The following is a 21,927-nucleotide window of genomic DNA, read 5'->3' as shown; positions in this document are numbered from 1 at the left end:
CAGCAAGCCACAGAGACACCGTATGCTCAAGCCTCTCGTCCCATTGTTCCTCTCCCTGGTTGTGTTTTCATAGCGGGGGGAGTGGCAGTGTGCCCTTTGCCCCCTTCCAGAAGAACATATATATAGGCACAGGGATGTAGGTTTAGATTTAGAATTGAGGGGGGACGCTGTCAATATTGGGGGGGGGGGTGTCCCCTACGCCTATGGAGCTATGCATACAATATTGGGGGGGACAATTTAATCTTCTCTCACCACGCCTTCCCTCCATCCCCCCCTAAAACTATGTATATGTATAAGCATGTTACTATAACATCTATGCAAACTCCACTCCTTAGCTAAATGTACTAGGATTTGCTTATTGCATTTTGTACTGATTGTATTTATTGCACTTTGTCATGCTTTGTTGGTTAAGGGTGTCTGCTAAAAATGTAATCATATATATACACACACATGCATACACCAGTACTTTACACCATTCTGTTCCTAATTACATTTTTTTCTGAACTAACATTCTTCAGAAAAAAGGATGATAACTAAACACAGAATAATTGCATGTATTGTACTTGTGGGGAAATATAACAACATGTTTTGCAGACTTGTTCTGTAACTTGTTGAAGATAACCAACTCCCTGACATGGGCGTGTGATTTCTGGGCCCTCCTGGAGTTCCCAGTGAAAAGTTGTGAGGCTGCTATTTGGTGTTGTGCCTGTGTGTTTGCTGATTATTTTTATAGCTGCCTTTTGCAGACACACGGCCAAGTTTGTATTGCCGCCAGGAGTGAGCAGCGTGGGGAAAGAGTGACAATGTGAGCGCGGTGGAGGGAGGGGACAGGACGGACACACGGAGGGACAGACAGACGGCTGGCAATGCTCACTGCTGTTGGTGCGTGTCTCCCCTGCCTTGCAGCCCCAGTCCCCCCGCATGCCATCAATGTCGTCCAGCGAGGAGGCCCGGCGCAGGCTGCGCACGCTGTCCCGGGAGCGGCTGCGTGGGAGGCTGCCAACGGAGAAGGGTGCGTCGGGGTCCAGCCGATCAGGGGCGCGCTTGGGCGAGGAGTGTCCGATCGGCTGCGGCTGACAGTCCTGCTCAATCAGGGCCTCTGTCTCAGACTGAGTGCAACTCTCCTTGGAGGGGATGCGAAACTCCTTCAGGGGGACATCCTCGCTGCTGGGCTGAGAGGAGACACGGGGCCACGAGGCCGTCAGAAAAAGAACACGTTTTGACAGTACAATCTGGACCTGGAAAAAGAAGATGAGCCTTCCCCAGCGTTTCACTCCCCCTGCTCTGGAGCTGATTTTGGGTAAAAGATGATCAAAACAATTGGAAACCCAGTTTGCTCATCTAAGAACCACACCCATTTGTATATCAGGATTGTCATCAACCGCTTGGTTCACACTGAAGGGGAGGCTGAGGTCCCCTGCCTTTGTCCCTGATTCTGTTTCTGTTATCATGATAAAACATGAGGTGTGTAATTCCTCTGTGTTATTTGTGCTTGATTGCTGTTTGCCATGCATATGGACTGGCTTATACGCCTCAGTCTTCATGAGGAAAATAATGCTGCAGAATTCGACCTTTCTAGCTTTGGCAACAGTGGTGCTTGGATTTTTAACTCTGCGGTTACTCTCTTTTCTTACCCCTCCCCCCAATTTACCGAAACAGAAATAAAAAAGCTGTCACGATCCTCAGACAAGGAAAAACCTTTCTACACATTGCCAGCAGATACAGAGTGTAGAGCTCTCCTCTCCTCAGAGGGAAAGAATCAGCCAAAATCTCAGGCTGCGTGGGACTGAGTGAAATAAATAAATTACACATTAACACTGTTCAGTCGCTGCCATTTTGTTATGATCTGACAGAAGTGAATTGTTGGGTGCCGGAAGAGACTGTATTTAAATAGCATGGATGACAGGCTTTTATTTATTTATTTATTTATGTATGTATGTATGTATGTATGTATGTGAGGACACTGCATAAATCATGGAAAATGTAGTTATCAGACAAGCAGCTGTTAAAGAGTGTTGCAGTGAGACAACATATTTCCTGTATTCACAGGAAACAGCCAGAACAGCAACACCTTATGTCCTGGTAGACTGAGGGCAGCAGGAAGCACAAGTTGTGAAGACGGCAGATGCAGATGATACAGGGTTCAGAGAGAGAGATTTTCAGCATGGGGATTCAGTTATTTTTTAAATACTCATTACAAACTATAGTGTGTTTCTGAGAGAGAGAAAGAGAGAGAGAGAGAGAGAGAGAGAGAGAGAGAGAGAGAGAGAGACACACACAAGGATTCCCTTCTGGGCTTGAAGGGAATAAACACTTCTTTGCCAGGGAGGATGAGACAAGCACCTGCATGCTACTGTTTAACCATTTTAAGGAGTTTGAGATTAAATGTATTGTGGAACTACATTAGAAAGAACTAACAAGATCAGTTGTAGCCATCTCCTCAGTTGTAAGTGATGGCCTTGTATCCAAAGAATTTACCGTATCCATGTGTTCATGAGGTTACAAGTCATGATTAGCTTAGTAGTTGTGCCAATGCTGAGTTTTTATTGCATAAAGCAGGGAGCATCGGTAAAGGGTGAAATATACCAGATTGAGGGGAGGTCAACAGCACTGCTCCACTAAGTACAGTGGGGACAGGAGCCACGGTGGCACATTTGTAAAAAGTCATAACATGACAGGGAATGTGGAGGCAGTGACTTCTTTTAAGGTGGAACAACTAGATTACAATTTTAGTTTCGTTAATACGGTCTTAATTTTAACCATTTCTGCTATGGAACTTTATTTTTAGTAGATTGATTGAACCTGTTACAGGATATGCCCCTTCTTAAGAAACAAAAAAAAAAAAAACTATGGAACTCTATAGAAGAATCTAGAAGATCTTTATAATCTGACCCAATCTCTATGGTGCTTAAATGTCTTCTATAAAACAAAATAAAAAGAGAGAAAATGCTTTAGGAATTGAGTGGGTTTCCTGATAAAGAGTTTTTTTGTGCTTTGTATCTGTTTGTAGATGTGATCTGGCCAGACAGGGGTGGTTGAGGCCTCACTCTCACCTGCATGTAGTCCACCACCACCCCCTCAAACTGGTCCTTGGGGAGCGAGGGGCGGTGCAGGGCGATGGCACGCAGGGTCGGCAACTTTAACCTCAGGCGCCGGTTCTGTCCTGGGGACGGAGGGAGAGAGGGGGAGTGGAACAGACAGCAAACACACGCCCTGATGACACACCCTGATTTCAGAGCAAAGGGGTCGGCCAGTCTCTCACAGGAGAATACAGGAGGAATAGGGGGACACATCTGGAACACCTGGGCTGTCTGTCTGTTGCAGAGAGAAGCTAGGAATTGCACTTCTTGTGATTTGCAGAACTAATGCATCCTGCAGCAAAAGTTTCTGTTAACTAAGATCAATCTGTAGTTCTTCCACAGTATGGGCTTGTATGCATGTGTTTTTTCCCTGTGTGTGTGTGTATGTTTTTCTTGTGTGTGTGTGCATGCCTGTATGTCTCGCAGTGCATTCACTGACCTGCCCTGATCCAGCTCTGCGTCAGTCTCTGTCTCAGGCCACCCTTCTTCCTCAACGTCCCCAGGATCTCCTCGAAGTTCAGGATGAACATGATGACCGCACCCTCCTCATTTTTCACCGGCACCACATCCACCAGACAGGGCAGACACGTACCTGCAAACACAACCATACGCACTGTCTCTCAGCATCCGCGGCATTACACTCTCAGCCCTGTACACAAATCAGAATCGAACGCACTGACATTTTAGGGAGGGAAAGGAATTTGAATTTAATTTGGACATTCTTATAAACTCCTTTAATGCACTCCCGTCAGTTTACATTTTCAATCACACGAAAGGCTGATTACTGATGAGGGACCGTCACTGTAAGATGGAAAAAACACTGTGAAGACAGAGAACTGATTGCAGGGGTCAGGTACAGGGTATACAAGATACGAGGCGTACAACATTATTATCAGTCACCAAATGCACAAGACAATGCATCACAGTTCTGCCACAGGCCAACTATTCGAGAAATAAACAAGTGTGTCTTTCAGGTAGTGTCTTTCACATATAACAAGCTGACAAAAGACACAAATATGACCACTGTGACACTGTATTTTTAAATCTGAACAACATCCTGATAGCTGCATTTGGCATCTTTTGTACAAAGAATAAAGGAAGTTGGCGGCTCCTGAGTGATTGGAAAGACACTCCATACCTTCTCTGTTATTGTAGGGTCAAACATGTTGATGAAGAAAAAAAACACAGAAAGGCGAAATCAAGTCCCTTTGATAATTTTTGATGGCAAAGACTCAAGACTGGCGCCATGTGTCAGCCACGTGTTAGGCTTGGGCTCACCGTGACAGTGTACTGAATCAGGCAGATGTTGGAAAAGGATGGATGGGTAGAGGGCAGTCACTCAGTTTAGCTTTATTGAGACAAGATTCGCATGCGTCTTTGAGCACAGAGTGCACGTTCAAAATGCTGCACTGTGCCGAGAATCCCACCTCATCCCACCAGTGAGAAATCAGTTCTCATATTGGTGAATGGAGAATAGTGCTCCATGTGCATTAAAAGCACTTCACTGTCAATCTGCAGCACTACTGACAGGCAGGTTAATGGGCCATGAATGAAACACAATTAATTCACAGACCTTCGTCAGCAGTGCTCAGGGTTTAGTGGGAGTTTAAACACTCTGGAATATCAGTGCTATCGAGTAAGACTGGGTGCAGGCAGAGACGCAGGCTGACACTGTAGCCCCAGTAATTGTAGCCGGGACAACCTGCTTATCTCCAGCAGATGTTGCCATAGCGACCCCAACAAGCTCTCCCTGACCTCCATCTGCTGCATGTGGCTAATAATTAAAAATTAGCAAAGATGATTAAGTCTGCTGTTGGGTGGTGGTGGTGGGGGGGTAAGAACAGACATTTAGTCAGTACACATAATTCAGCTATATAATACTATATAAAATGCTCCATCATCTCCCCCCATCTCTGACATTGCACTGACACAGTACATGCACATATAATTAATTGAATGTGTTCAACTGTAACTCGTAATAAGCAGCAGTCTGTCTAGGATCTTTTAATGCGTCTTTGTGCGCTCTCCCTTGCCGCCTTGCTTTCCATTTTCGCCGCAGCATAATCAGTCACTCTCTTGGTTCCAGGCACTTTCACAAGCTTCCATCCGTTGCAGAAGTAATCAAACGAAACCTGTGCTCGGCTCCAATTCCAGCCCTCATTCATCACACTTAGAGCCTGTTACACCAGAAGGACCCCTTTTTTTTCTCCCACACTTATTTTTCTCTCTCTGTGCCAGTCTGAGGACCTGTTATTTAACATCGGCCTCCTGGGTAGTACAGCTTCAGTCACCATCTCAGATAACGATCAATTCAGAAACACTGCTGACAGCAACAACAACAAAACACTATCTGTGGAAACTATAATATGACCATTTATTTTTTGTAACGACAGACACCTGTCATGCTAGGGCAGCACTGCACAAAGTCTACAGCCCATTAGGGAAGACTGGTTCCAACAGGAAGAGACTCTCCAGGGGAAGAGATGAAAACCAGAGGAACAAGAGCAATGATCATTTGAACTTTATATAATGGCTCTGCTATTCACTTGCATTTCCCATTTTTATATTAATGTATATTAATCCAAACAATGTGGGGAAGCAATAAAAAAGGCAAACAGAATGTTAGGGTATATTGTCAAAAGTGTAGAATTGAAAACAAGGGCAGTAATGTTCAGACTGTACAATGCGCTACTTAGAGCTCATCTGGATACTGTGTACAGTTCTGGGCTCCATGCTTCAAGAAAGATATCGTTGCTCTAGAGGCAGTTCAGAGGAGAGCAACCAGACTTATTCCAGGTCTGAAGGGAAAGTCCTACTGAGAGACTGAGGAACTGAACCTTTTCACCCTGGAACAGAGGAGACTACGTGGGGACTTGATCCAAGTCTTCAAAATCATGAAAGGCATCGACCACATCAAACCAGAGGAGCTTTTCCAGATCAGCAGGGACACACGCACCCGGGGACACAAATGGAAATTGGGCTTCAAGGCATTCAAGACAGAAAACAGGAGACACTTCTTCACACAGAGAGTTGTCACAATCTGGAACAAACTCCCCAGCGATGTGGTTGAAGCTGAAAATTTGGGAACATTTAAAAATAGACTGGATAGGATCCTTGGATCCTATTAGTTATTAATGGACACCAAACGAGCATGATGGGTCGAATGGCCTCCTCTCATTTGTAAACTTTCTAATGTTCTTATGTTCTTCTTATGTTCTTAATTTCAATTCCTTGCCATTCCTTGCACTGTGCATACACACAACAGGAAAACAGGAAAAAATACAGAAGAGGAAAAAGCCCAACTTAAACTACTCTGTGGAAGTGATGAGAAGGGCACACACAGACATGGGGTGGAAGTGATGTCAGAGAGGAGAGGAAGGGCTACACACTGAGATGCCATGAGACAGAGCTAAGTGAGAGAGTCAGGCAGCACTGTGCTGTATTGGACATCAGCAGCTGTTCCATTTCTTAGGGGGGCACAGCACTTCTACCAGCAAGGCTTCCTCTGATCCTCCCTACTCTAAAGAGCAAATACAGGAAAATTGCTGTAGATAAGAGGGCCACGGGCGAGTCATGAGTGATTTCCATGGTGAGCGAAATGGGTACTTTACACTGAGGCGGCTGTATTGGAAAGCTGAAGGGAAACTTGCAGAGGGGGGAAGGAGAGACGCGTGTAGACAGAGGGGAACAGAAGGACAAGTGCTAACTGACAGACAGACAGCCCCTTCATCTTTCTCAGGCAGATTTCTTTTTTTGAATCTTGTACAATTACCATTGTTTGGATTCTGGGCAGCCTGGCAGGTCAGCCTTGGGCTCTCTCCTGGTTAAAGAATGAGCAAATCCATTACATATATAACAGATTTTGCAGTCACATTGAATGGTTTCCAAGACCTTTATAAAATAGATGGTCCTGGGAGTCCAGGAGAGCAGAAGTCAGAAGGACGTGAGGCCATGGCATCCTTCCACAAACTGAGGCAAAGTGTATTGGTTTCCAACTGAAAATACTTGTATCACTATCAGATTAATTGTTTACAACGCCACTCACAATGAACAAGAAATGGTAGAGATACGTAATGCAAAGTTTAGGCATGTCAGAGAGCTCTAACAGAAAAAAGCACAGAATAAAAAATGTACAAAATTAAAAAATGACAGTGGAGCAAATGGTAGTACCAGATGCAGCAATATAACAAAAAAAAGCAATAAAGCCAGCAATAGCAACTACAAACTAAACAAAGGTACTTCTGAGCTGGGCCAGGGAAATGTGTCTTGTGTGCTCTGGGAATGAGCAAACAGCTGGTGTCTGCATCACGTACACTGCAGGTTAATGTGGCAGAAAGACCAACTTTTATATTGTAAAGCCAGCCAAGCACTCTCTTACAGTAACGTAGGATTGGTGTTGTTAGGGCACAGCTTCTAAGCCTTTAGGGGGAGTGTCACTCAAACCATGTAAACTGAGCTCCTGGAAACGTCTGGGAAAAGAACAGCAGCAGATAATGCACTTTTAAGGTAGAAATAGAAGGAGAGTGAGAGAGAGATTAACAGGGCATAAACGAAGGGAGTCTGATTAGTTAGAGGAGACTTGCACCCCTGAGGGGCAGGGGACAGTGAGAGTCAGCGGTAGGGGGTAGATAATCCTCCCTGACAGCTGGCATCATGAGGTACAGAAGTATATACCTGCACCCTCTGCACCCAGTCCACTCTAACCTCACCTCACAGCACAACACAGCTCTTGGCAGTTATAAAGTCAACAACATCATCTTTTTCTCTATTTTTCTCCCCAGTGTGATTCACCAAAGAAAAAGGAAAACAAAATGGTAGAACCTTAAAGCATGAAGACTTAAAACTCTCTTCACTATTGAGAGTGCTTTCCTTAATAAGTAGCAACTGATGCACTTCAGTATCCCCGCCCACATATTACTATGACTGCAGTCATTTCAACAAGTGTGGATGGTTTCTGTTCCTAAATGTATAGCATTTCCTCGAGGCCATTCTTCCAAATCTCTGTTATGTGACCTCTGTTGCCACAATCCAGAACGCTCTCATTAAAAACAGCTTTTGATGAAATACATCACCGCTGAGTGTCACAAAGAAAGTAGGGGAACCACATTAGCATCACAAAAAGCAGACCCTTTTCATCCACGGCACAAACACACACACTCGCAGAAAGACAGACAGACAGACAGACAGACAGACACACACACACACACACACACACACACAGCTGTGCAAGCATCATTCTCTGTATTTTGGTCATTGTTGTGTTTATTGGTCTCAGTGTGACAGTGTCTTGTTACCCATAATCAAATGGTACTGTTGTCTTGGTATACTATTTCCATGCATTGAAATGAAACTACCAGCGATCACAGGCACATCTAAAAATTAGAAACAAGACCTCATGTTAAGGCTGACACCATTAAGAGACAATAAAACCTTCTGGACCAATGGATTCAAATAAATACTGCTTCCCTCTACTTTAGATTGCTGTCTTCATGTTGCTACTGGCAACTTCTATGAATACACGGACGAGGATGCTGTATTTCACATGCAGTTCCAACACTGACTGAGCACTTTTTGCACAAACTTGTCTATTTAATATTATCCCTTTCCAAGACTGAACTTGGCATTGGAATTAGGTTCAGGGTTTACAAGATTTCACCTTTTCGGTTAAGTTTCAGTAAATATAATTAATTAAAGCTCATTGAATACATTGTCTTGGATAAAGGTATCAGAAGGAGAAGGAGGAGAAGAATGAGAAGAGGAAACAGAATGAGAAGAAATAGAAGAAGAAGATACCACATTTTAAGCAAAAATAGCTAAAGGGCTTGTGTTTAGATTTTGGCTAAGAAATCCCCAGACATCAGTATACACAGCATGCCACTTGTTCTGAATTATTACTCTTGCATGTTTATTTTGGGAAAGGGAAAACCTTTAAGTCTTTTGGTGGATGATATGATTCACCCAGAAGATTCTAATTTAGGAGGAAATGTGAGCGATCCAGAAATGAGTCGACACCGTTAACCCAAACAACTACTTCAAGCTAAATCCACAGACCGCGAGCAGAGGAAACAAGTGGCAGATAAATTCAAGGAACTTATCTGTGTTTGGATGTTGATTCACTTCCAGGACATTTTAAAAACCTTTGCTCTTGAATCAACGAGCTATAAACACCACAACAAGAAGGAAGTGATGGAAGGCCTATTCACCCAAACTTAAATGTTATTTCAAAAGACACTATGGGGTTATTTTAAATAAACTATTGAGATCATCACAGGTTTTTTTTTAAATAAATAAATACATACATAAATAAATAAAGGCAATTTATCCCTGTCCCCCACTGTCAATAATGCGGTCTATATGTGGAAACCTGCAGTGCTTAATGGAACAATAATGACAATTAATTACCACTCAATGAAATTTATTTTTCCGAACTGCTGCAGAAATGTGCTGGATAAGGTGCACATGAACCCAGCAGGTACACAGGGAATAAGCATCCTAATCACATTTCCATTACAGTGGCAGCCTGCGCACACTGCTGGGAGGGAAATCTGCCCTCAGAAGTTAAATAAAAAGACAAGAGCTTATTTCTCTATTATGGGGTTGCTTTATAAACAGTTATCAATTAATTTCAGTTCAGCCTTCAGGGAGAGGAAGATAAACCACTTAAATGAATACCAAAATCTTCAGGGATGTAGCTTCAAAAGGATCTTTACTAAGGTTGTACCCTTGAGTGATTTCCAGTGCTTTTAACCTGTCTTCACTGTGCTTTACTGCACCCCAGCATGTAGAATCCATGGTCTACCATAGTAAACATGCCTTAGAAATAGGTATTGTGGTATATCATAGCATTGCCTAGGAAAAGCATGTTTGCGCCCATAGGAAACCACTGTAAACTGGGGCAAAACCACAGTAAAACCGTATTAAAAGTGAACACATCCTATGGTAAATTTACCAGGGTGAACCTGCATTGCAAGGGAGGTTATGACAGCACGGGGAATAAGAACACATAAAGCGAAGCGAGTGCCCAGTTCAACCCCCAATGAACACAATGCAGAGAATAAAGCCAGAATGCAGCCAGTGCTTTCCAGACAGAAAACAATACCTCTTCCCCAACCCCCCACCCCAGAATATTAAACTACACAATAAGCATCCATGCTTCCAGTCTGGTTCTGCCTGAAAAGCAGTGACACCAGTCCAATGTCCATACGAGCCGCACTAGCTAATTCCCCACAATCCTCACCATACTGAAATGTCTTTGCAGGAGCTGGTCCACCAAACCCCTCTGGCACGAAGGCAGGAAAAAAAACACTGCAAGCCTGCTAGTGTAATTACACTCCCATTGTTTTCAGTTCCTCATCTCATGATGCACTTTTAAGCTGGCGTGCCACAGAGCTCGTGGCAGCAGTGTATCGGCTGTAATTAAATCTTCATAATCAAAACAAGATAGTGGAGTCCCCATTACAGAATTAGCACTGTGGATCACACCGTTTTCTCCAGCGAGCTCAATTAGATGTTTTTACCAAACAGGGCATGTTTCGTAACATTTGGCTCCTCGAAAATAAGATTCCCACAATCCGATTCCTTTTTCAGCTTTATCAGCTCAATGGTATAGAAAATTTTGTACCTGGGCATGGAAGGCCTAAAGGTAACAGTACCAACGAAAGGAATTTGCTGGTAGCCAAAATCATTATATTAATTAAAACCCGTTAAAGCACAGTCCTTTTAAATTCATATGTTTTATTTCCTTGTAACTGATTGCAATTACATTTTATTCTTAACATCACTATCAAAACAAATTGTCTGATAAATAATTAAAAAGAAGAAAACATTTATGGACAATAGGTTATGAAACAAGAGAGAAATAAAAATGGAAAAAAATGTAGATTCCCAATGTGCTGCTTTGAGGTTTGAAAAGGTGCCATTTAAATAGTCTTGATCTAAGAGTGTGATCTGGAAAACAGCACGGGGATGGGGGGAGAGAGAGAAAGGAACAGCTATCTTAAGCCTGACGCATATCTAAAATGCTGTGTAATACAGCACACAGTAACAATGCACTAAGTCTCCAGCAAACACACTTTAAATGTCACACGGGGATGGTCAGACACCCACAGACATGCATACACCTCCTGTGCCTGACACAAACTTGTACACATACAACCATGAATAAAAAAGATAAGTTCACATGAGGACTTATTTAAGTGGATCTGATAGCAGAAATACAAAACTCTTAAATGTTTGTCTAGAGGAGTTGGAACACCCTGTTATAATATGCTTTAAATCAGGTGGTTGCAAATTACATGTTTATTGGCTTTATTTTCTGAACTAGATAAAAGGACACCTTAATTGCACATTACTTTCAGGTGGTGCACTGTTCACATATGTTAACACTTTATAAAAGTATTCTGTGTCATGCATTATATTTGTTTTTTAATCAATTACGAAGTGTCATTTACAATTTAGAAAGTGTTCCCAACAAGGGAGGGGGTGGGGGGGGCAAAAAAGACAAAAACCACCCCCATAATGCAAGTAACACGTAGGATTTTTACTTTCTGATGCCTTCAAAGTGCTTTCCAACAGAGTACCATGAACATAGTGACAATGAACACGATCTACCATAGTAAACATGCCTTAGAAATATTGATCATGGCATAGCATGGTATTCCCATGGTCCAGTGTAGTAAAGCAGAGTGAAGGCATACAGGTCCCAAAGCAAACCACTGTAAAACCATGGTAAAAGTGCTATGGTAAATTTACAAGGGCAAACTTGCATTTAAGGATCATCATGCATCCACCATATAATTCCCTTCCTTTCTGCATGATGAGAAGAGATACAATCCGCACCACTGGGACTGAGGCCTGGGACTGCTATGCTGAAGCTATCTGCGAAGGACAGCGTTCAACTGAGTTTTATCTTCTCCCGCATGGAATCGATCGGACTGCTGGCGTGTCGAGATGGGCACAGGCTCTGCTGGCCAATCGATGCGTCCTCCTGGGAGATGCAGCTTATTACATGGCTGTCCCTCCCAGCCTGTGCCCGATGGGTGTGTTTGATGAAGCTTTTGCACGAGCATAGAGTTGACACTGTTGTTGCACTGATCCTTCCTCCAGGGACACCTGTCCGTTCCCTATACCTGCCCCCCCGAAGCACATCAATCCTTCATGAATAGAAACACGTACTGTTTCCCAATTATTACTGGACTGTGACTGTCTGAACAATACATTGCCTGCATGTGGCATAAATGCGTGACTGCAAAGATAACAGCTTCAGGGATATGATGTAGCCTCTCCTGCATGTTGACAATTTCACCACGCACACAACGGAGGAATAAAAGAATCAAATATAGCTGAAGGGAATTCCTAATGATCCAGATCACTTTGTGACACTTGGTAATAGAACAACCCCTCCGCAACCCTTGACAATAAAAAGGTGGTGAGAAAACATAAGAATGGATGACCAGCGTTTATTGCTGATAAGCAATAGACTAACAGATGGACGGTGGCTTGTACTGGAGAATATTTATTGTTATTTCAGCAGGAGATTGGAGATGGAAGACCACTAAAGCATTTAAAAGCAGTGCTCGATGGTACAGTGTGTACGGATTGTTAATGTGTGAAATGATCATATAATGAAAACAGGTGTGTCAATAAGTAAACACACACGTTTAAATATTTAGATTGCCTTTAGAAGGAATCAGATGTATTAGAGATTGTAGGCCTGCATTTCAATGAAGGCAAGTTTATCTGTAAAGATGAGAAATGGTGCCTAAGCGACCTTTGCAAGCAACCCATTCCCGAAAAGTTCAGCCGGAGTTAAACCAGGGAAAGGACTGGAGTGTAATCAAGCAATGACATTACCAGTTATTGAGTCTTGCGATGGAGTGTAAGCATTTACAGGAAGTAGAAGAGTGCAGGGCTGTACTGTGTATGCTGAGCTGGAGGAGAGCCCTGTTACTAAGACAGATGCCTTCAGAGGCTCCACCAATCAATTCCCAACTCAAAACTCTACGAGCAGGATCTCACATCTAATAACCTCAATGGAAAATATATTTCAAACAGAGAGCTGACTGTTTGCAAACAGCAATTAAAGATGTCAGAGCACACAGCTTCACACAGTTCACAAGGTGGGTTACTGTTAACACTACAGGGGTCCTGGAGGTTCATAATATGCCTGCATGATTCATAAGAACATAAGAAAGTTTACAAACGAGAGGAGGCCATTCGACCCATCGTGCTCGTTTGGTGTCCATTAATAACGAAGTGATCCAAGGATCCTATCCAGTCTATTTTTAAATGTTCCCAAATTTTCAGCTTCAACCACATCGCTGGGGAGTTTGTTCAGATTGTGACAACTCTCTCTGTGAAGAAGTGTCTCCTGTTTTCAGGTTTGAATGTCTTGAAGCCCAATTTCCATTTGTGTCCCTGGGTGCGTGTGTCCCTCCTGTTCTGGAAAAGCTCCTCTGGCTTGGTGTGGTCGATGCCTTAACACCATAAAAGCTATAACAATATACTTTTTTTAATGATAATATAACATTTTAAGTGTTACTGTGGGGCAGCGCTTCCACTATAAACATAGGGAATGTTTTTACATTTGAGACCAGCAGTGAACTACGACTCAGAGCACTGGTTTCAAACTGCGGATCTCACAATGTATCTAAGAAGATTTTCTAAGTTATTTTCTGAATGAAAGCTAAGTGAATACCTATATGCTGAAGCCCTATTTGATACAGCTTATCCCACTGACTGCAGCAATATAAATGTTAACATAACATAGACTTAAGATTGCTAGGAAGAAACACCTTGTAAGGGAGGTGATGTGGTGTCTGAATTTAAATTTTGTGTCATGTGACCCTGGTATTAGGAATACTAAGATTATCAAACACTAGTGACTTTTAATGTCCACAAGTGACCATTTTCATTCCTTGATAACTTTACCATCCTATTCCTGTGTACCTGCATCTCTACCCTGATTTACCTTCTAGATCCAAAAAAACTTTGACCTACCCGCAAATCGCAAATTACAATCTCATGACCTATCGCGTTTTCACTACGTTTCAAGCAGTAGAAAGTGACTTTGGGCATAAATTAAACATTGACCAAGTACATTTGCTTCATTGTCATTCACGATTCCAAAAGTCAAAGTATGATTTGGCTTGGACCTTAGAAATTGAAGGAGAAAAAATAATAATAATAAAATAAAGTAACCCAGTATAGGAGACTGGGCAACATTTCCTCCTTACCCTCCTTGGAGTAGTACAGGATCTCCACTTTTCTTTCCTCAGAGCCCAGCAGGGCCTGTGCCAGCTGCGCCACAGCAGTCTTCATGGTGCCAGGCCCCACCAGGAAGGGGCAGGTGCAGGGCTGCTGCATGATCTCTGCTCGCGAGAAGCCGAACATCTGGCAAAAGCCCTCGTTGCAGTAGATGATGCCGCAGTTCTTCATCTGGGCATTGGCAATCAGGAACTTGCGGCCTGCAGGATGAGGAGGCAATTAGGTGAAATGCTTAAGGGAGAATGATTACTGCGTTCTGCTACTTTTTGACTCCTCCCAAGCCACAATTCACTAGGTTTGTTATAGCTCTTCCTGAAATCTTTAGCTGTAGATCAGTTTAGGGAATCATTAGTTAATTTAACTGCTGAACAGCTCAGGTGGGATACAAAAACTAAAAAAAACACAAATGCTCTGGTGCTCAATGACCAGATTTGAAAAACAGTGTGTTGGTTTGTACAGATTTCAAACCCAACATCAACTGTCAGTGTGTAACTCCCTTGCAGGCTTCCCTGCATTGTATACATATCAATATTATGATTGAATTATATTTTTCTTCTTGTTCTGCCTTTGAGACTTACTCTGAAGCTACATCCCCTGTAGTCTACAGACTATCAACACCAAAGACTGATCCTCAAATTGGAAGCTGTAGGCATTCAGGGTAATGTAAGTAGATGGATTATGAACTGGTTGATGTATAGGAAACAGAGGGTGTCGATTAGAGGAGTCGCTTCTAACTGGAGTGAGGTTGTTAGTGGAGTTCCACAGGGATCAGTACTAGGGCCTGTGCTTTTTCTAATCTATATTAATGATCTGGACTCTGGGATAGACAGCAAACTTTGCAGATTAAACTAAAATAGGTGGCTCAGCAGATACAATCTCGGCAGCACAGGCTATTTAAAGGGACTTAGATAATATTAAGTTGTGGGCCGACACCTGGCAGATGAAATTCAATGTGGACAAGTGCAATGTATTACATCCAGGTAACAAAAATGTCCACTATAATTACACTACGGGAGGAATAGAACTAGATGAAGTAATGCATGAGAAAGACCTAGGAGTCTGTGTGGACTCCTCAATATCTCCAGCCAAACAGTCTGCACCCCATTAGGGAAGACCGGTTCCAACAGGAAGAGACTCTCCAGGGGAAGAGATGGAAACCAGAGGAACAAGAGCAATGATCATTTGAACTTTATATAATGGCTCTGCTATTCACTTGCATTTCCCATTTTTATATTAATATAAATATTATATATTTATAGTCCCAGTCTATAGAAATTCATATGACTAAGGGCCGGTTTCATAGACCTAGATTAGTACTAGTCCATGACTAACAAATGTTATTTTGGGTAGAGTAGTGCTAATCCAGGTCTGTGAAACTAGCTCTTAAAGGTAAAGATCAATTCGGAATCTCTCCATTTATCTTATTACTCATAGTCATACAGCCCCACAAAGTCGTGCAATTCTACCTCAGTTTTCTCTAAGGTCCATGACCAATGTGCCTGGGAACAAAATACACATTTAAAACAGTAGTCACAAAGCTATGTTGCTTTTTTTTTCCATTAACTGTCTATGCTGTGAAATACCTTCATTCATCACTACAGTATTTGGGGAATATAGAAGTGGCAGCTTTTATGTGTGCTTTGACATTGAGATTACCTGCCTGACATTTGACTGAATATCCCATCATAGCCCAGAGAGAGCTATTTTGATACTGCCACACACAGATAAGACTCCTGGTTCAATTGCAGCACATAATCAAAACTATATATATATAAATTTATGGGGGAGGAAAAAAAGGTCTTGGACACTACCTTGTGGCAATTAAACACAATGTTGTCAGCTGGTGACAAAGCTGCGCTCCAGGCTTCTTTTCAGACACATCAGCTTCTTCCACCTGACAAATCTTGCTCACAACCGAAACAAACGGAAAGAAATGAGGAAATTAACAGTGTGCCAGTGGTGAGGGAGCAGGAAATATATGGAGCCTAGCCACCTGTCTGAATATGAATACGTTCACCCCCAGGATCGACTCTGGACGTCTGTTGCTAGCCTGAGGGGGTCTGTTATGGATGGCAGTTTGACCTGTATACCATGCGCTAATATTATCGGAGAGCACTGGATATTGCTGAGAGATACCATGATTTATTTTATTTTTTAAATAGAGAGAAAAAAGAAAGGGAAACTGGGGATGGTTCACCAATGGTGGAAATTTGGCTCTATCTCTGGGTGTATCTTGAAGGCTTTTTCTTACACTTTGCAGTCCCCAAAGGTGACGCTTCAGCACTGGGTCCTGTGTCCATCACAAAGCAAATACACAACAATGATGGTGTTCACTACCCAGTTGCTAGGCAGAGGAGGCAGCACTTGTGTTATCACATGAGGATTAAGCAACGGGATGGGGCTGTTTTCAAAGGTCTGGAAACCCAAGCTGCTCATCGCCAGTCAAACACTAGGTCTACGTGTTGTGCTTTAATAGTACAGAGTGTGCTGTTCATCGCTAGACAAAAATAAGTGAAATAAGAAATACACAGAAATAGATAGATTCAGCTGTAGTGGGAAGTATTCCCATCCTCCATTTTTCATTTTTCTACATATCATTAATTAAGCCCCACCTATTTAAATCAATGGTATCTTTCCAGAGTTTGTTGAACACTGATTCAGCCTAGTCAAAAAATAGGGAACATATTGCAACTGAAGACAGTGTGGAAACTTTGGATGGTTGGCACACCCTAAGAGTAATCAACAGGAGCCTTAAGTCTCCACTTGGTAGCATCTTTGATCAACAACCTCTGAAAAAAAGTGACAAGTATGCCTTGATTAAAAATATGTATTTATCTAAATGCATCTCCGAAAAACATTGTTTCAAGTGCCAGAGGGGTAAATATTTTCCACGTTGTGTATGTGAAGCCAGACTCACAGACACCACAACAGTGTTTGTGTTTTATATAAGACTGCATATTTGACTAAAAGACCATTCTGCTGGGCTGCTTATTGCATTAATAAGTTTACTCATGCCATCCTGCCATCGGAAACACACAACCCTAACCCTACAGGGACGCTGATCTTCTGCACAACTGAAACATCTGTATAGCAAAGCTGTTGACAAAGGCAGACGTTTTGTTTTCTATCAGTGGAAAAAGTCTACTAGCAATGCTGGAAACCAGATGTCTCAGAACTTGCTTTCCGTCATCTGTATGCTACAGGTTCCTGCATATTACATTAGAACTCTCTCTACAGGCTATACATTATTCACATGGCTATGAGCATCATCCTCTGCTGATACCTGGCTCACAGCTGTCAGCTTCTTGATGTGGGCTCAAGAAGGGCTGAATCTGTCTCGGCAGATTTTCTTTTCCTTTTTGAATGCTTTAAAATTTGCCTTGGCTCCCCTCTCACTGGACTGTTACAGGATTAAAAAGAAGGACGACTGAGGATAGCCCAGAGGGCAGTGTGAAGGGATTGCATCACATGATTAATAGAAACACAATAGGACGTTTTCAAAAGATAAATCGCTAAAGCTTTAGCCTACTAGGTGGCTTTAAGAACAACGCAGAGACGATATCTCCTTCCTCAGCTGGGGAGTACTGATGCTCAAGAGACGTAATCTTGAGCCCACGCAGCCCACGGAGAAGGAACAAATCTGCTGACTTGGTGCTTGTTCATCACTCCGCTGGGATGTTTCATTTGCAGGAATGAAACAATGCAACCCAGCCCCCTCTCCCCTCCCACTGCAAGTTGGTGTCCTGCTGTTGAACACCTTAACTTCTATAAACAACTTGAGCAGCTGATTTTGACAACACTGGAGTGCTATGGAGGTCATTCTCTATACCATACGAAATGAGCGTGAATGTAGATCCTATGAAGGGATTCTCATGTATTTTAGTAACTTCTTTCAGCTAGAAGTAATAATTCTTTCACAGTAATTGCCCACCACAGCGACCTGTTGATGCCAGCTGACTTGACTGTAATCACTACATTAAACGAGGCAGGATCAAAACTCACAGTCCATTCCAAAGGCGTGCACAGAGGGTTGGCTGGCCTTTTTAAAAAGGCACCACTAGAAATGAACAGAATCAACTCAGAGACCATGTTCGTTTATCTCTAGTCATCATAGAGACAACAAAAGCTGAGGCCCTGTTAAAAAAAAAAAAAAAAAAAGACCCTGAAACTGGGTTCAATCCCAGGTGGGGGACACTGCTGGTGTACCCTTGAACAAGGTGCTTTACCTAGATTGCTTCAGTAAAAACCCAGCTGGAGAAAGGGGAAATTGAATATAAATAACATGATATACTGTACCAATTGTAAGTAGCCCTGGATGAGGGTGTCTGCAAAGAAAAAATTATAAATGGGAGGATAATCACACAATTTACGAAGCACCAAATAGACCATTTTGTGGGTCTGATAATAATTGATTATGGCTCGTCAATACACAATTAGTCAAATTAGGTGGCAACATCTACAATGAAAACCAAGTTTAATTGCATATTGGAGCAGTCCAGCATATGCCAAGTTAGGTCAGCATATTGATTATCTTAAAATGATTCACAATCTCCAGTGGGTTTGTGTGTATGTGCTTTTATAACATCAAGAGAAAATAAATTACTTAAATTAATATAATGATGACATTTTTCACCCAGCGGCCCAGCTATTCATGGTATTAAAGTATCGCTGACCACCACAATATGAACTATACAGTCAACATTAATTTTATTGCATTTAAATTATACACTCATCATGCACTCATACAAAGGAAAAAAATGTAATTGCCAATAAAAAAAGCAGTACTAATACAGAACACTAAGTATTTTGAATTGTTACAATTTTGATTAATTTTTTAAATGTGGATTTGAGATTAATGTAATCGGGTTACAGGATAAAATATGCTACAGACCAGTAGGTGCTTGGGAAGCACTGGTCAAAATATTGTCCTCTACATGTTGTTATATTTTTGTTTCTTCTGTGTGAAGAAGGAAGCAGTGTCCAAATATCTGTGGCCAACTATTCAAAGCAAGAAGGCTGCCCTGGACAACACATCAGCACAGATGTACAAACCGTCCACTTGTTGTTAATTAATCCATATCAGTCAAACAAATAATCTAAACATCTGGGTGTTAAATAATAAAAATACTACTTGAACATGAAGATGAAACTGTTTAACCTACATAATAACAGCATTCAAAGTTTTAAACAGAATTTAGATTTTTCATTTAATGTAATGCCTTGTAATGTCTCTGTCAGAGACATTCTGCATGATTCTACAGTTCTTCTGAGCAAGCCATCGATCTAACAACAACCGAACCAACTGTAAGATTACTTAATGGGGGGGAAATAAACTTTAAGCTGGATTTTATTAGTTAAGAACGCATATGAATGCTATAGGAGTGGTGCAGATTGTCTTTTTTAGTGTGTGTTTGTTTTTATTTAATTAGATAACAGATACATACATTTAAAAAAATGCTAGAATAAGCTAGTGGTCTGTTTCTATTGAAATGGTCTTTTTCTTCCTGAGCTGGTACAGAACATGAAAAAGCTATTTATAACCACCTCCTGCTGTAATTAGCTTGCCTGTTCTCAGAGAAAGGGGAGTGGTAAGCACAGGATATGAGCTACTGTTTCAGATACCTTGAAATACTGGATATGACTGATTCTGAAAGGTTTAATCTGACAAACAGTACAGAGCACCTATAACCAAAAAACTCTGACTTGGTGACAGGGGTGATTTCGTTTTTTCTTTCTTCCAGTTGAAACATACAATGGTTTGTTGAATGGAAATGATTATAGGTAGATTGTTGACTGTGAACTCAGATCTTTGAAATCGTCACCATGTTCAGTGTAATCCAACATCTGTCAACCATGGCAAATGCTATACAATATTACAGTGTCTGAAATCTTGCTCCCGCCTGAGTCAACACCCTCGTCCTGCTTTGGGTGATCCTATGAGAAATGCAGCGTGTGTTACAAGGCAGTGATGATGTTGAGAAAATGATAACATTTGCCAGCTTGCTCAAGTGATTCAATGGCAAAAAATAATTAAACAAATATTCCAACCTGTATAAAGCATTAATCTTGCCATTTTCCGAATAACATTGAGAACATTGAGAACATAATTAACACATTAATTATTATTATTCAACATAAGAAACATAAATAAATTGTATGTGAGTCAATTATATTTTTAGGCAGAAAATTAGAACATTTGTGGTACATTATGAATAAGATAAGTTGCCAAATTCTCCTAGACAACAAGAAATTGCTCTTGTCTCTAAAATTGACAATAATACTTTGGAGGATGTTTATACATGACCAAGCTGACATTTCTTGAAGGATCGTATTGTTTATCTTGTTTCTATAGTAACTCCAGTTTGGTGGCAGAACTGAAATTTCACCTAGAAACATTGTCAATAGTTACATCTTCACAGGGAAAGAAGAGTTAAAAAGCCGACAGCCATTTAAAGTGCAATCTCCCAACATGCAGATTGCAGTAATGAGGGGACTGACCTTGCTAAGCGTGGAGACTAAATGGAGCCTATGTTACAGGCGAAAGGACAACTCATGCAAAACCTGTGAAGAACCACAGGCTCCCTGTGAGATTAGCTGAAGCATCTATCCGACTGGACTGTCAAAACAGCTCAACAGCACTGTCTTGTTCAGGCCCAAGAAGACGCTAGAGCAGGAGGTGACAGCAGGGTTAATAAGAGTAAGGCTGAAGACACTTTAGGGATAGATTGCCAGTCCATATATTCATCTTGCCCTGAGGAGCAGGAAAGAAAAACCATACAAGATACGTTCACATGACACCTAGGTCTCTGGCAGTCTTTCATTCTCTCACTCTCCCGCTCTCTCTCTCTCTCTCTCTCTCCCCAGACTTTCTGCATCCAGTCTGACATACAGCAGTGCATTACATAGTTCTGGGAAAGACTCCAATGCAAGCAAACATATGCTAGGCCTGGCTTGAGAGTGCCGTCGAGAGTTTGTTTTTAAAAGACCATACTGGTTTTTGAACCTAAAGATTCTCTATTAGCATTCTAATATTAAAGAAGACTTCTTGTAGATCATTTAAATTATTGTTATAATAATGGAAACAAATATATAATACTTGCACTTAATGCATTTCACCAATTTACTCTAAAGGAGGCATATCAGTAGCAGTTTCTCGATGGATCCTGTTCTAGTTAGTCCCCTCCCCCATACCAACCCCTGTCCTAATCCACATCCTCATGACATTCTCCAGACACATTCTAGAAAAAGTGACAGAACAGCCTCCTACTAGTAGTGTATCACCCCTTTTTGATTCCTTAGAGAGATGTGGCATGTGATATAATCAGGTTTCAGGTAAAGACACTGTTTTATCTATAATTACAGAAGAGCAAAGGGAAAATCAAATACTAGTCTCCCTACATCTACAGTGATTCCTTTTAACTTACTACACTGAATGACTTTTAACACCAAAGGTTCTCCTGCAGGGGCATCAGAATAGACTGTGCTCAATATAGCACTTGATGTTACTCGGAGCAAAACCTGTTTGTTATAGATAGGCATACGTATAGATTTTTTCATATGGACCTAGATTTCATACACTAAA

At 41.7% G+C, this 21,927-nt stretch overlaps 1 protein-coding gene across 2 annotated transcripts in view; it reads right to left on the bottom strand.

Moving 5' to 3' along the window:
- The window catches only part of kcnh6a (potassium voltage-gated channel, subfamily H (eag-related), member 6a), a 58,709-nt gene that overhangs the window by 35,133 nt on the left and 1,649 nt on the right, over positions 1–21,927 (bottom strand). For both annotated transcript variants that reach the window (XM_066698474.1, XM_066698473.1), the window contains exons 2-5: positions 14,315–14,545; positions 3,520–3,672; positions 3,054–3,163; positions 875–1,172 (exon numbers count right to left, since the gene is read on the bottom strand). In XM_066698474.1, the coding sequence (XP_066554571.1) occupies positions 875–1,172; positions 3,054–3,163; positions 3,520–3,672; positions 14,315–14,545 (792 nt within the window). The remainder of the gene's footprint in view (positions 1–874; positions 1,173–3,053; positions 3,164–3,519; positions 3,673–14,314; positions 14,546–21,927) is intronic.

Source organism: Amia ocellicauda, chromosome 3, assembly GCF_036373705.1.
Source record: "Amia ocellicauda isolate fAmiCal2 chromosome 3, fAmiCal2.hap1, whole genome shotgun sequence".
Lineage (NCBI taxonomy): Eukaryota > Metazoa > Chordata > Actinopteri > Amiiformes > Amiidae > Amia > Amia ocellicauda.
Note: the sequence above shows the minus strand (reverse complement) of the source record. Positions and strands in the feature narration are given on the sequence as shown.